General features: G+C 45.5%; 1 protein-coding gene across 2 annotated transcripts in view; it reads left to right on the plus strand.

Annotated features, from left to right (window-relative positions):
• Nucleotides 1-12,917, plus strand: part of DCP1A (decapping mRNA 1A) — a 59,684-nt gene extending 46,767 nt beyond the window's left edge. The window contains exons 7-11 of one of the 2 annotated variants that reach the window (XR_006606382.1): nucleotides 4,090-4,842; nucleotides 6,845-6,910; nucleotides 8,369-8,587; nucleotides 8,900-9,315; nucleotides 9,349-12,917. Coding sequence is in view for 1 of the 2 variants with exons in the window: in XM_004738196.3 (XP_004738253.2) it covers nucleotides 4,090-4,842; nucleotides 6,845-6,910; nucleotides 8,369-8,587; nucleotides 8,900-8,980 (1,119 nt within the window). In the remaining variant the exon portion in view is untranslated. Of the gene's footprint in view, nucleotides 1-4,089; nucleotides 4,843-6,844; nucleotides 6,911-8,368; nucleotides 8,588-8,899 lie in introns of both variants that reach the window. The other variant, XM_004738196.3, reaches the window with a different exon arrangement.
• Nucleotides 12,918-13,120: the final 203 nt, after the last annotated feature.

Consider the following 13,120-nt stretch of genomic DNA (forward strand, 5'->3'; position numbering starts at 1 on the left):
GTTTGTAGAAGGAAGGAGACTCTGACACCTGCTACAGCATCGATGAATCTCAAGGACATGATGCTGGGCAAAGGAAGCTGGTCACAAAAGGACAAATATGATGTGACTGCACTTGAACGAGGTGCCCAGAGCAGGCAGATTGATAGGAACAGAAAGTCGAATGGAGATTATCGGGGCTGTGGATGAGGGAAGGAAATCTTGGTTAGTTACACAGCATTGTGAGTGTCCTGAGTGCCGCTGAGTTCTACACTCCCATGTGGTTATACTGCTAAATTTGGGTACATATATTTACCATAACTTCTCCCTCTGACTCTGCCTTCCACTCTGTCTGCCTGTGCTCGCTCTTGCTCGCTCTGACAAATAAATAAATAAAATCTTTAAAAAAAAAAAAAAAAGATTTACGTATTTGAGAGAGAGAGCGTGAACTCAAGTGGGGGGGATGGGCAGAGGGAGAGAATCTTAAGCAGACTCTGCTGAGTGCAAAGCCTGGTGGAGAGCTCTGTCTCACTACTCTGACATCATGACCCACACTGAAATCAAGAGTTGGACTCTTAACTGGCTGAGCCACCAAGGCACCCCTACCGTAACCTTTAGAAATCGGGGAAAAGGAATTACATTTGTGCTCCTCGGTAGGCCTTCATAATGCCAGAGATCCAGAAGTAAGTCAGTATTCGCCTGGGGGAGATGGAACCTGTGCATCCTGCTCCAGTTATGTGCCCTGGACAGAGAAGTGTGTCCCAAGTGAGAATTCACTGTCTGTTTTGAGTTACACTGAATGGATTTGAAATGTTAAACAACTGTCTTTAATGACTCCTTGCATCAGGGAACGACAGGGTGATATTATAATAACTCAACCTTGATAGCCCATCAGGTGCTGTGTTGTTATTTTACATTTTGCGGGTATGATATTCCGGAAGGATTTGATGAACTTTTAATATCCCAATGTATTATGTGATGTTCCCTAAAACATGGAAACAACTTTATCTTGATTGCTGTTAAGACTGTATGGTGTTCATATAATGAGAACCGCCAACATCCACTTACTGAATGCTTGTTGGGCACCAGGGGCATCACGTTGAGAATTTCATTTTCACAGCAGCTCTGGGAAGTAATTGCCACAGTTGTCCCCATTTTTCAGATGGGGGAACTCAATAGAGAGACTGTCATTTCCTCAATTAACAGCTGGGAATCGAACCTCGGTATCTTTGATTTCAGATCCGAAGCTATACAATTTTTTCAGAAGTAGAAAAATAAATAAATGAAAGCATACACATCTTTTGCACTTTTTCACCTCCACAGTGTATAATAGATGTCAGTGCTGCCTTGTATTTGAACCAAGATCCTGAATCTAGAAAATCCCCTTCAGGTGTTAGGAAGTGTTGTGACAAGGTAGTCTTACTAGTCTAGCATTGTTAATGGGGGGTCTGAATCTGCCATTTGAGAATTCCTTCAGTTAAAAAAGCCTCTTGTCATGTTAACTTGCCAAGATATATTACATTAATTCTGTTTGTTAAGTCTTTTCTTTTTCTTTTTCTTTTTTTTTTTTTTGAAGATTTTTATTTATTTATTTGACAGAGATCACAAGTAGGCAGAGAGGCAGGCAGAGAGACAGCAAGGGAAGCAGGCTCCCTGCAGAGCAGAGAGCCTGATGCGGGGCTCGATCCAAGGACCCTAAGATCATGACCTGAGCCAAAGGCAGAGGCTTTAACCCACTGAGCCACCCAGGCGCCCCTGTTGAGTATTTTCTAACGAGGCATCTGGGTGGCTCAGTTGGTTAACCATCTGCCTTTGGCTCAGGTCATGATCCCAGAGACCCAGGATCGAGCCCCGCATCAGGCTCCCTGCTCGGCAGGAGTCTGCTTCTCTCTCTGTCCTTACCCTGCTTGTTTTCTCTCTCTCAAATAAATAAGTAGAATCTTCTTTAAAAAATGTTTTCTAAGAAGTGGTTTGGTATGAAATTAGTTTTTTACAACCGGGGGAGGCCTCCGCGTCTTCACCACTGTTATCGCGCCCCACCTACATTCTCCTCAGCCCCAGCAGCCGCACTGGCGCCACTCCCCCAGCAGGTGATGCGAGAGACTGTACAGTGGCACTCCCTTAGCTTTCTGACCCTCAGAAGTGCGCTCCCCGGCAGCCTCAGTCCTGGGTGCTGGCCGCCTTTCCCACCCCGCCCATCCCAGCGCGGTGTCCACAGCCCCCGCTAAACCCCATTGGGGTGTCCTACCCACCCCGCCCTTTTCAGAAGTTCTCATGAAGCCGCTTCTGCTTTTAGGGAAGACCTGTATCAGTACCTGTCTTGCTGACTGAAAGAAATCCAAAGAGGATTTTTGCTTTTATGAGAAAAGGTAAAAAAGCAAAAATAACATTTGGCGTTTGTGTGGCAGCAGGTCACCACAGAGGCAGTGACACCCTGCGCGGAGCCCCTGCCCTGGGAACCGCACTCAGCATCCCTGGGTCTTAAGCACCTGCACTTTGTCTCCAAGTATTCTGTGCGTCTATTAGCAGGATCTGTGCTGAGGTATCTGAAAAGCCGAAGAGAGGGGCAGCGGGGGGCTCAGTCAGTTGAGTGTCCAGCTTTTGGTTTCAGCTCAAGTCATGATCTCTGGGTCATGGGATCCATCATGGGCTCCACGCTCAATGAGCAGTTTGAGATTCTTTTCCTCGCCTCTGCCTCTCCCCCCTGCTAGCTCTCACACACAAATAAATAAAATCTCAAAAAAAAAAAAGCAAAAGATATTATTCTGGGGTCTAGAAATGGTCAAAATTTTTCCATATGAATTAATAATAATCGCTGCTTTACTTTATGCCATTTTGAGTTAATGAACATTTCCTAGGCACCCGCCACGTGCAGATAGCCGGGGAAACCTGTAATTGTTGATCACATGGATGAAACAGACATTTGCCTGAGGAAAAACTGCGTTTTTTTCCTGTAGAAATGTTGTACCCTCCTGCTCTCGTGCTTGTGCTTCAGGTGCAGTGTAGTTCCGGGCCTTTCTAGGCCTTCTCGGGTGCCGAAAGCCATGTGTTTCAGTGAATTGTCTTTTCCTACATAAATGTTTATCTGAGTAACTAGTCCACATGCTTTAGAAATAAAACCGTATATCAAGGGTGTCTGGATGGTTCAGTTGGTTGAACATCTGACTCTTGATCTCAGCACAGGTCTTAACTCTCAGGGTTGTGAGTTCAAGCCCCGCGTTGGGCTCCACACTGGACATGGAGCTTACTGGGGGAAAAAAAAAAGAAAAGAAAAAACATATGTTGAGGTTGCTTAGTGTTTTCAAAGTACTTAGGTTAGTCTCCCACTAGAAACATAAGTCCTGCTGAGGGTCAGACTTTTTTTTGTTACTCCTACTGTGTCCTCTGGGCCCAGGTCAGAACAGGCCCTGGCACCTTGGAGATAAAGAGAAAAAAAAAAGAGACGGTAAGTGAATATGGCCATCCTGCTTAAAGTAAAGGTACGGATAGCTCAGAAGTAAAAAGCATAAATATTTCTCCTTCAGATCATTGCAGTGGTATCAGCAAGCCAGATCACTCTAATAGATGGAACTTTTAACATTTTCAGACATAAGTGCTTTGCTTTTTCTTAAGGATTCTGTGATTTGGTGGTAGGAAGGAATGGCCTGCTATTTACAGAATGGTCAAATTTGTCTTTTGGAACTTAGTCCCTAAGGTGCAATGGCTAGCTTTTTATCAAGAGCTATGAAATATAAAAACAAAGGGAGGATTGCTTACTCGACATTTGATCCCTATGTCCTTATATGCATTGCTGACATAGGGCAATTAATCACTATTAACTTTGTGATAAGATAATTGCCTTATAGCCATTTGCCAAGGAAAAAAGGTAAATTCTAACATTATACCAGGAGCCCCTAAAACTTGGGTTTTATTATAAATACAGATTTCTGCCCACCAGCGTAGGGAGATGATTTGGCCTTAATCCCTAGCACATCTTCAGTTTGTTGGTTCCTTAGTTCCAGACTCCATCCATTCTTGCTTCTACAAACCATCCTTGGTTGATGGGAAAGAAGTTTGGTTACACTGGTTTGCAAGAGATTTCTTTCATTGGGTGCTTCGATTTGTTTTTTGTAGTCTGCTCCATCTGGACACAAACATCTGACAGTGGAAGAATTGTTTGGAACCTCTTTGCCAAAGGAACAGCCAGTTGTTGTGGGTCTGGATTCGGAAGAAGTGGAGAGGCTGCCAGGAGATGCCTCCCAGAAAGAGACCAGCTCATTCCTACCATTTTCCTTCGAGCAGTCAGGAGGAGCCCCTCAGTCGGAAAATCTGGGTGTCCATCCTGCTGCCCACCACTCAGTCCCACCTGAAGTCCCTACCCCGGTGCTGATCACTCCTGCCTCCATCACACAGTCTGGTGACAAGCAGACCCCAGGCTATGCCATCCCACTGCACCCTGTGCTCAGTCCCACTTTACCAGCAGAAGCTCCTACAGCACAGGTTCCGCCCAGCTTACCCCGAAACACCACCATGATACAGGCGGTGAAGACCACGCCGAGACAGAGGTCTCCACTCCTGAGCCAGCCAGTCCCTGAGCTGAGCCATGCCAATCTGACTGCCACCCAGAGCCCCTTCAGGGCCCCCCTGAGCGTGACAAACACAGCTGGTACATCCCTCCCAAGCGTGGATCTTCTCCAGAAACTCAGGTTGACCCCACAGCATGACCAAATACAGACGCAGTCTCTTGGGAAAGGAGCCGTGGCACCCAGCTTTTCCCCAGCAGCCGGCCAGCTAGCCACACCCGAGAGCTTCATAGAGCCTCCCTCCAAGACCGCAGCAGCTCGAGCCTCAGCATCCCTGAGCAACATGGTGCTTGCTCCCCTTCAGGTACTGGCGGGAGGCTGGGTGGCTCTGACTGGTGGGGGAAGCTTCAGAGGCCTTGACAGTGACCGCTAGGACGCAGTCCCTTCAAAGAGATGGCTGTTAGGTACATCCGGGGCCGGAAGACGGGAGGTAAGAAGCCCTATAGTGAACAGCCAGATCACTGGTACGTGGTGGTGTGACTCAGTTCCACTGCCCCAGAGATAGCAGCTGGTGGAGCCAAGAAGCCACACCAATGTTTTCCTATCAGGGCATGCGTTGTAGAGGGTTGGTTTGTTTCTGCCTCACAAGTCCAGAAGTCCACATTTGACTCAGGACCGAGGATGCAGATTATCCCCAGCTTTGGCCCATCCCCAGTTCCCTCGGTATTCACTGAGTGCCCACTTTGGGCCAGGTGCACTTGGGGTGCCGTAACAGTATCCCAGATTTGGAGATACAGGATCAAGTAAAGCTTCCTAGTGAAGCTCATGTTCAGCTGAGATCTGAAGACTCAGCAGAAGTTAATCAGACCTTCCCTAGAGGTAGAGAAGAGTGTTTGAGACAAGGAAAGGAAAGTAGCATGTGCAGAGGCCTGGAGATGAGCAGCATTTACTAAACATGAAGACCTGTAGTGTGGTCGGATCTCCTGCAGAAGGAGCTTGGAGGTGAAGTTACTGGCCAGTCAGCAGGGTTTTGGAAACTATGTGAAGCAGTCTGACTTGTTCTCAGAGCCCAGGGAGGGCAGGTGGCCTCCTAAGGGCTTTGAGCAGAGGTGGTGAATAGGGCAAGGAGAAGACAGAAGCAGGACCACTGTCAGGAAGGAGGCCAGGCGGTTACCCAGTCTTGAGCTGGTGGGGGCCTGACTTTGGGAGTATGGACCAGTGGGTTCGTTAACAAGTGCGAGCAGTGGGACCTGTTAGTCGATTGCTGGTGAGATGTGAAGACGCTTGTCCCTCAGTGATGGATGAGGCTGGCAAGTTTACAGGTGAGAGTCACCAGGATTTCAGCCCTGTGCCCTTTAATAATAACCCGCAATCTTAATATTTCACCAAATAATAGTGTACAGAGAGTCCATCATAGTAATTATATGTGATTTCGTAGTTGATGGACAGTTTTGTTCCATTCCTTCAAAGTCCTGTACAGAAAGACAGAAAACAGTGTTTTGGTTTTATCTTGAAACTGTGCTTTTGGGCCATTTCTGTTGAGGTTTTGTGACGTCTACGGAGAGAGAATGTTCTGACAGATGAGTACCACACCCCTGCGGTGGGCCTGCTGCTCTGGAAGCCTGGCCAGCGGCCTGAACTGCCGCAGCGCCGCCCGGCTCTCCACTGTGCCTCCTTGCAGGGACCCCGACGCACGTGTGCATTTGCATTTACCTCTCATTTCCTTCAGGCTCTGGGGCTCCACTGAATTTTTTTTTAAGATTTTATTTATTTGACAGAGAGATCACAAGTAGGCAGAGAGGCAGGCGGAGCGGGGGGGAGCAGGCTCCCCGCTGAGCAGAGCGCCCAACTCAGGGCCCGATCCCAGGACCCTGGGATCATGACCTGAGCTGAAGACAGAGGCTTTAACCCACTGAGCCACCCAGGCACCCCGGCTTTACTGAATTTTAAATGTATTTGCTCTACAACAAGAAGTTCTTTGTCTCCCAGTGAATAAGGACAAAACGTTGCATGTGGAGGTGTGACTCTAGATGAAGGCTGTCTAGCGCCCCCTATCCAGAGTCCACGCCACCTTATCAAGGTTTCAGGCCACCAGGATGTGGCATCTCTACAGATTCAACAGCGAAACCGTGCGTGGGATGTCCCCACTCTTTTCCTTAGAGATGCCTTGAAGGTTCTGCACATAGTCCTGTTCTTGGGGAGACTGAGGGGGTGGGAGGGCGTCCCAGGGCCCTTGCCCTGCAGTTGAGGCAGAACTAGTAGTGTCTGCACTGTTCTTAACTGCTGAAGTGAATTTATCCCCAGTAGTTAGGAAGTCTTGATTGAAGCTTGCTAAGTCTGTTCATCTTTTCTTTTTAACGTTGCAGTCTATGCAGCAAAACCAGGATCCTGAAGTCTTTGCCCAGCCTAAGGTGTTACCCAGCGCCATCCCGGTAAGTTCTCCCTTTCTTTGAAGAGCACTTTATCTTCAGGTTTTTCCTCTGGGCATGAAGTAAAACATTGTCGCTTGAGTGGCAAGTTGTAGCTTTCGGGCCTGGAGCCCTCTCAGGTGCCCTTCTGGGCCAGGCTGCCCTGCTCCCCCAGCAGAGTTGGTTGCTGTGGGGCCCCAATGGGCTTCCGGTCATGGTCTCTGGTCTCCGGTCAGTGCCTTCCCTGACCGTACGGAGAGGGGCAGGCTCGGTGTTTGTCGGCTGAGAGCATGTCAGCCTGGTTTCCATGAGGAGGAAGTACTCTTTGTCCTGCAAGGGCCCTGATGCCTGGTTGAATCACCACCCTGCTCAGGCTCCGGGCCTGTGTGCTCTGCTCGCTGGCCTCCCTTTTTAGAAGTTGTCTCCGCCCTCCATTACCTGCCAGCCCTGAAGTGCACGCTGATTGTTTTCAGTTCCTGAACTTTTACCTTCCCATTTACCTTTGAGCCTTTATGCCTGGCCTCAAGTCTCAGAACTGAAACTGCAGCCCGCTCCTGCCTGGTGGTGGTAACTCCTCTTCCCTGTAGCCTGTCCTGCCGCCTGGGAATCAGTGGGGGCGATGCCGGCATCAAAAACAGACTGGATGACTCGGGCCCCAGAAGCCACACCCTTAACACTGTGGCTATTTGTAAACGAAGAGGGTGACAGGAGAAGGAGAAATTGAGATGTTTGTTGATTCTGTCAGATGCAGAAATTATTAAAAATGCTGATTATTTCTGATTTAGTGTGTTCTGTTGGTTAGCTGTTGTTAGCGTACAAGTACATCTAATTGGGGAAAGGGGGTAGGTGTTCGTTTTATGTGTAAGTTTTATTTGTGTCTTTGATACCTGTGGTGGTATAATAAATACCTTGAACACTACAAAAGAAACTAATGTTTCATGTAACTGGGTGTTTTTTACTCCTTTTTAAGATTTTATTTATTTATCAGGGGGTGGGGGTGAGGGCAGAGGGAGAAGAAGAGAGAATCTGTCCCAAGCATGGAGGCTGAGGAAGGGTTCAATCTCATGACCCTGAGCCAAAACCAAGAGTTAAACGCTCAAATAACTGAGCTACTCAGATAACCCTTCGCTTCTTCTTCTTCTTTTTTTTTTTTTTTTTTTTTTAGCAAAACTTTATTGATGTGTAGTACCCATAATAAAATGTAGGTGTTTTGCGAGTTTTAACATACATAACATCCCTTGGGTACCAGTCAAGATATGTAACATTTCCATCACTCCAGAAGGTTCCCTCATGCCCTCCTCCAGTCATTTCCCTGCTCCTCATATAAAACTTTACATTCTTAATTTATCATAGGTTTGTTATTATTTTGCATCCCCACTGGGATCATACTTCCTTTCTGTGGTATCAGACTTGGCTTCCCAATAAATGGACTCTTCATCCTTCAGCTAACGAGCCTCATTCATGACCATTGTTCCCCTGCAGGTCACAGGCCCCACACTGGTTACTGCAACAACCATGGCAGTGTCTTCGGTCCTGTTGTCCCCAAGTGTTTTCCAGCAGACGGTTACAAGGTCTGCAGACCTCGAGAGAAAAGCAAATGCCCCTTCTCCGCTGACTGTTGGAACATCAGAAAATCAGAGAAAGCCTTCCATTATTCTCAGCAAGTCTCAGCTCCAGGATACATTAATACATCTAATAAAGGTATGTAGGCCATCCCAGCAGTTGAGTCTATAAACTTTTGTCTTCAATATTAAAGAACGTATGAGTTCTTTTTAGAAAATCAGTTCATAACGTAAATTCGAGACTAGCCGGAACTAATGTTTCTCTCTTTCTGAGCATACACTCCCAATGGAAAAGTGTCTGAGTGAATTCCAAAATATTGATTACAGTTGCCTCTGGGTTGTGGGATTCTTTGGGTAATTAGTTATACATCATTTATACAGCTTTTTTCGTAAGCTTTTATCAAGGAAGTAAGTTCTGCTGAGGTAAATGAGTCATTACCATCTCTTCCAGAATGATTCCAGCTTCCTCAGTACGCTTCACGAAGTCTACTTGCAGGTTCTGACCAAGAACAAAGACAACCACAACTTATGACTGGAGCAGAATAAACCAGAAAAGGCAGAATGTCGACCTCAAACAAATAGGCCTCATCATGGAAACTTCTAAACAGAACATTGAGTTTTGAGAATCCTGAAATTGAGCCTATGAGAAAGAGACTCATTCCTTAAGAATGTTTTCCAAGTGACGTTCTCAGTGATAATGGAGGTTTCACTGTGAAGCATCACCAGCAGACCTTTGTTTTGACAAAAAAAAAAAGAAAGAAAAGAAAAGAAAAAAACCATTGTGTTAAGTTGTGTGGGTGTTTTCATCAGCTCTAAGAAAGGATGTGAAATGAGGAGTCTGGTTTTCAGATTGCTTTCACGCTCAAGGTCTTAGGGAGGAGGGGTCACCAGCCTCTCAAGGTCTTAGGGAGGAGGGGTCACCAGCCTCGCAGCAGAGTTCAGCCCAGCCAGTGCCCCTTCCCCTGCTCCTCCCTCCCAGAAGTTTGAGTTTGAGCCTTAGGCTGATGTCAAGTTCTGATCAGAGCAGAAGTCAGCTCTGTGCAAAGTAGCTTTGAGTTTTAAGGATCAGAGTTTAAGTTGGCAAATTAGGACTGATTTGTTCAAATGAAGTATATTTTTATGAATGCCCCATTTGGGCCTTAAAAGTTCTGAAACTTCTCAATTGTGTTTTGTTCTTAAGTGTCCCTGGTGCTGCCATGCAGCAGGCTCCCTGGGCAGCGATACCATGTGACTGGGGCCCCGCCAGGCTCTGTGATGGTATGGGAGTAGCATGTCACACCTTTGAAGCAAAGGCTGCGGCTGGTAAAGACTGAATTCGATCTGAAACCTTCACTTTAAGTTAACCTCTTGAGTGGTTTTGAAAACGTTAAGTTTTGTGTGAAGTGTAGCCTTATTTTCCTTTTCTGTCTAAACACAGAAGTCCTTGTTGATTGTTTTCCTTAACACTTTGACAAAAGGACCAGTGGACCAATCTAACAAAGCCATTCTGGTTCCATTCCTCGAGTCTACTGAGAGTAGTTTTAAAGCTATGCAGAAAAGGGAGCTGTTATTCACACTGCCCTTACTTTATTATAGAAAATGGAGTTAAAAACAAAGTGTGAAATTCAGAACTTTACCAATGTATTCCTAGGCTGTGAGTACTTTTGCAGCCCAAAGTGTGAAAATATGTAAAGATGCTTTGTTATGCTGCTATTGACCTGCCATGATTTATATTTATTCTTTTATGGCATGTAATGGTGATGAGTAATATTTTAATGTAGAATTTCATTTATTTCAGCAATAGTAATTTTAAGATACTCTTTGAATGAAAGTGTCTTTGTTTCTATGATACAGATCATTTTGTAGTATTTAACCAATTAAGATGCACTGCTTACTTTTCTGAGCACTATTTAATGATGGGGTCAAAACCCAGTTGGCTCAACCAGGTAGCATAAGGATTAGCTGTGAATAATGCTGGTGGATGTGGCGGTTCCTCGGAACAATCATTCTAAGCTTTAATGGTGACTCAATCATAAATCCATAGATTTTCTTTTTTTTTTTTTTTTTCCTAGCTGAGATTTTAGAAAACTACTTGTGAATTACATGCTTGTTTTAGTTGGGTCTTAGGTTTTTTTTTTTAGCTTAAAGAATACTTCAATTGGCTTTCGTTAATCTAAATGCTTCCTGGGCAGTCTTCTGCTTGTCAATTTAGTGTCTTTTCTTGCTGTCTACATAGTTACTTGTGAATTGTGCAGAAGTCAGGGAAGCTTGGAAGTTCTCATACTCAAGGGGGGAAGAGCTTGTTTTCAAAGGTAGTGTGTAAACCCAGCAACCAAAAATGAATTGATCGTACATCACCCAGGAAGGACAATGTCGGAGCAAGATCCAGAGTGTTGCTTATACCAGGAGAGGGTGTCGGGGGAGCCACGTGACTGTGACTGTTCTCAGGAAACAGGTTTGATCGCACCCCCAGCGTGGTTTCGGTAAGCTTCAGTACATGGAAGAATCAAGGGATTCTTGTTGTAATAGACATTTGAGTTGAAATGATTTGAGTATGTGTAATATTATGAGAGAGTTAAAAGAGAGGATGTCCTAAGGATGGTCGGTAATCAGATCTGTTAGTTTTCACCCTATTCATCCAAGGAATGAATATGACAGACAGGAAAAGAGAATCTATGATAAGTTTTCCGTAGTGGGAAAATAAACTTTGAAGTGCCCAAGTCATGGAGACTTGAAAAGGGTCAACCTGTTTCAACTCTCAAATTTATGTATTCAAATGATTTACTTAAATTTCAGAAGCCAGAAGTTCACCATCATGATTACCAGGAGGTTCGGGCCAGAATGAGTCCTTGAAAGGTCAGGCCAAGCCTGACTTGTTGCAGTTGGATGACCCTGGCCCAAAAGTCACAGATCAGTTGCCTTATTTCTCAGTCAGATTTCCTATCCAGAACCTCACGCTAGCTTAGGTTGCATGTGTCCATAGCTGCTGTGACTTGACTGGAACCTTTGTTTCAAACCTTAGTTGAATCAAAGTGGACACCAAAACACAGATGCTTCTGGCTAGATTTTACAGTTAGGCCACTGCATCTGTCCGTGCATCCACCCCAACCCCAGTGGGTGGCACTGCTCTTTTGCTCTAGTTAACATCGCCTTTGGATAGACCCCTGCCCCTCCCGTACAGCCACATTCCTGCGCCACAGCAGCTCCTCCGCAGCGGGTGTCCTTCCAGGGATTTGTAAGGTGGGACTTGGAATCCTTGAGTTTTCAAGCGAGCCTGTCGGTGTTAGAAGATGCATTTCATACTGTGTGCATGGAGTGTCCTCATCTCACCTTGCAGACCTTTGGTGCGGTGGGGTGGGTGGCCATCACAGAGCAGGGTTTTGTGAAGAGTCTGAATTGACGGATCCTTCTCTGCTGAAGGCCACACAGGCCTCGTCTAGAATGTGTCTGGCCCAATTTTGCATGTCAAGCATCTGTCCTTTTTCTGCCTAGGTTTCCTTATAAAAATTAAAAACCCTATCGAATCTTGTACTAGGTAATATGTTGAAACCATGCAGCTTTATTATTATCCCTACTCCCCCCAAGAATGTAGTACGAAGTTTTCTCATTTGGGTAGTAGAGGCCATAACTGCCATCGTATTACTGATAATGCAACATGAAATTGAAGGTGCCTAACCGCTTAAAAAAACAAAATCAGCCATCACACGGTAACTGGGCAAAACAGAAACAGGAGCGAGAGGGAGCACAGGCACAAGTGGGCCCAGTCCACAGGAGTGAAGACAAGGAACCACAGGGATGTGGGTCCTGCCTTTTGCTGCATATTTGCTGCTAAGCATGAGTTTCGTTCTTACCTATCTTTGGTTTTCTTCGGTTGTATTCAGAGTACCTTCTGGAACCAGTAGTGCCCTCCATTTACAGGTGTATAAAATGTTAAGATCTAAGTCAAGTAAAGCAACTTACACTAGGCTTTTTCAAAGCTATGTTTAAGAACATTTCCCTGAGGGCCGGGGCCTCAAGGAGCCTGTTTTCCAGCAAAATCAGCAGGAGAGGTGTGCAATGTTTCACTCGGTTTTCTATTCAACATCTTCATTTGAAATGCTAGGATGCAATATCGTTCACTTTGAATGGGGAAGATGCAAAGTTGTGTTTCCCTTTTATCTGTGTGATTCCTTAAGAAACGTGTTTTTAAAATCTGTGTTCTCAATGGTTTTTTTAATTCTGTATTACTGCTTTGGCCATGCAGCTCTCATGACTTTCAGTGTACGGGATTCTCAGCTCCCTGAAGTGTGGGGCTGAGAAGCTCTGGAATTACAGCAAGGTTTTGTTCCATGAGCGCAATACTGCATCATTAACATTTTTAATGGTATGGATTTTATACCATCTGTGTATGTTTGCAAATATTAAGTTATTACATGTTTTCAGATGAGCATTTTTCATCCTAAATTTTATATGTTTGCAAATATATTTTTTTAATAAAAGTTCAAAACCAAGTTTTAGCACCTACTAAATTTTAATTGTGTTTTTATTTAATTTAGAGAAATGGAACTTCTAAATGTGTTGCTACCCTTTGCCAGAACCGCACGCTGGTGAGATGGGGAGAGGTGAGAGAAAAGAGCCGCCAGAGAAGGCCCTTGTCTGCCCGTTTCCAGTCTGGGCCTGGCCAGCTACGCCGCAGGCCAGGTGGATTCCCAGG

This window comes from Mustela putorius, unplaced genomic scaffold (genome assembly GCF_011764305.1).
Source record: "Mustela putorius furo isolate JIRA1106 unplaced genomic scaffold, ASM1176430v1.1 tig00000095_pilon_pilon_pilon, whole genome shotgun sequence".
NCBI lineage: Eukaryota > Metazoa > Chordata > Mammalia > Carnivora > Mustelidae > Mustela > Mustela putorius.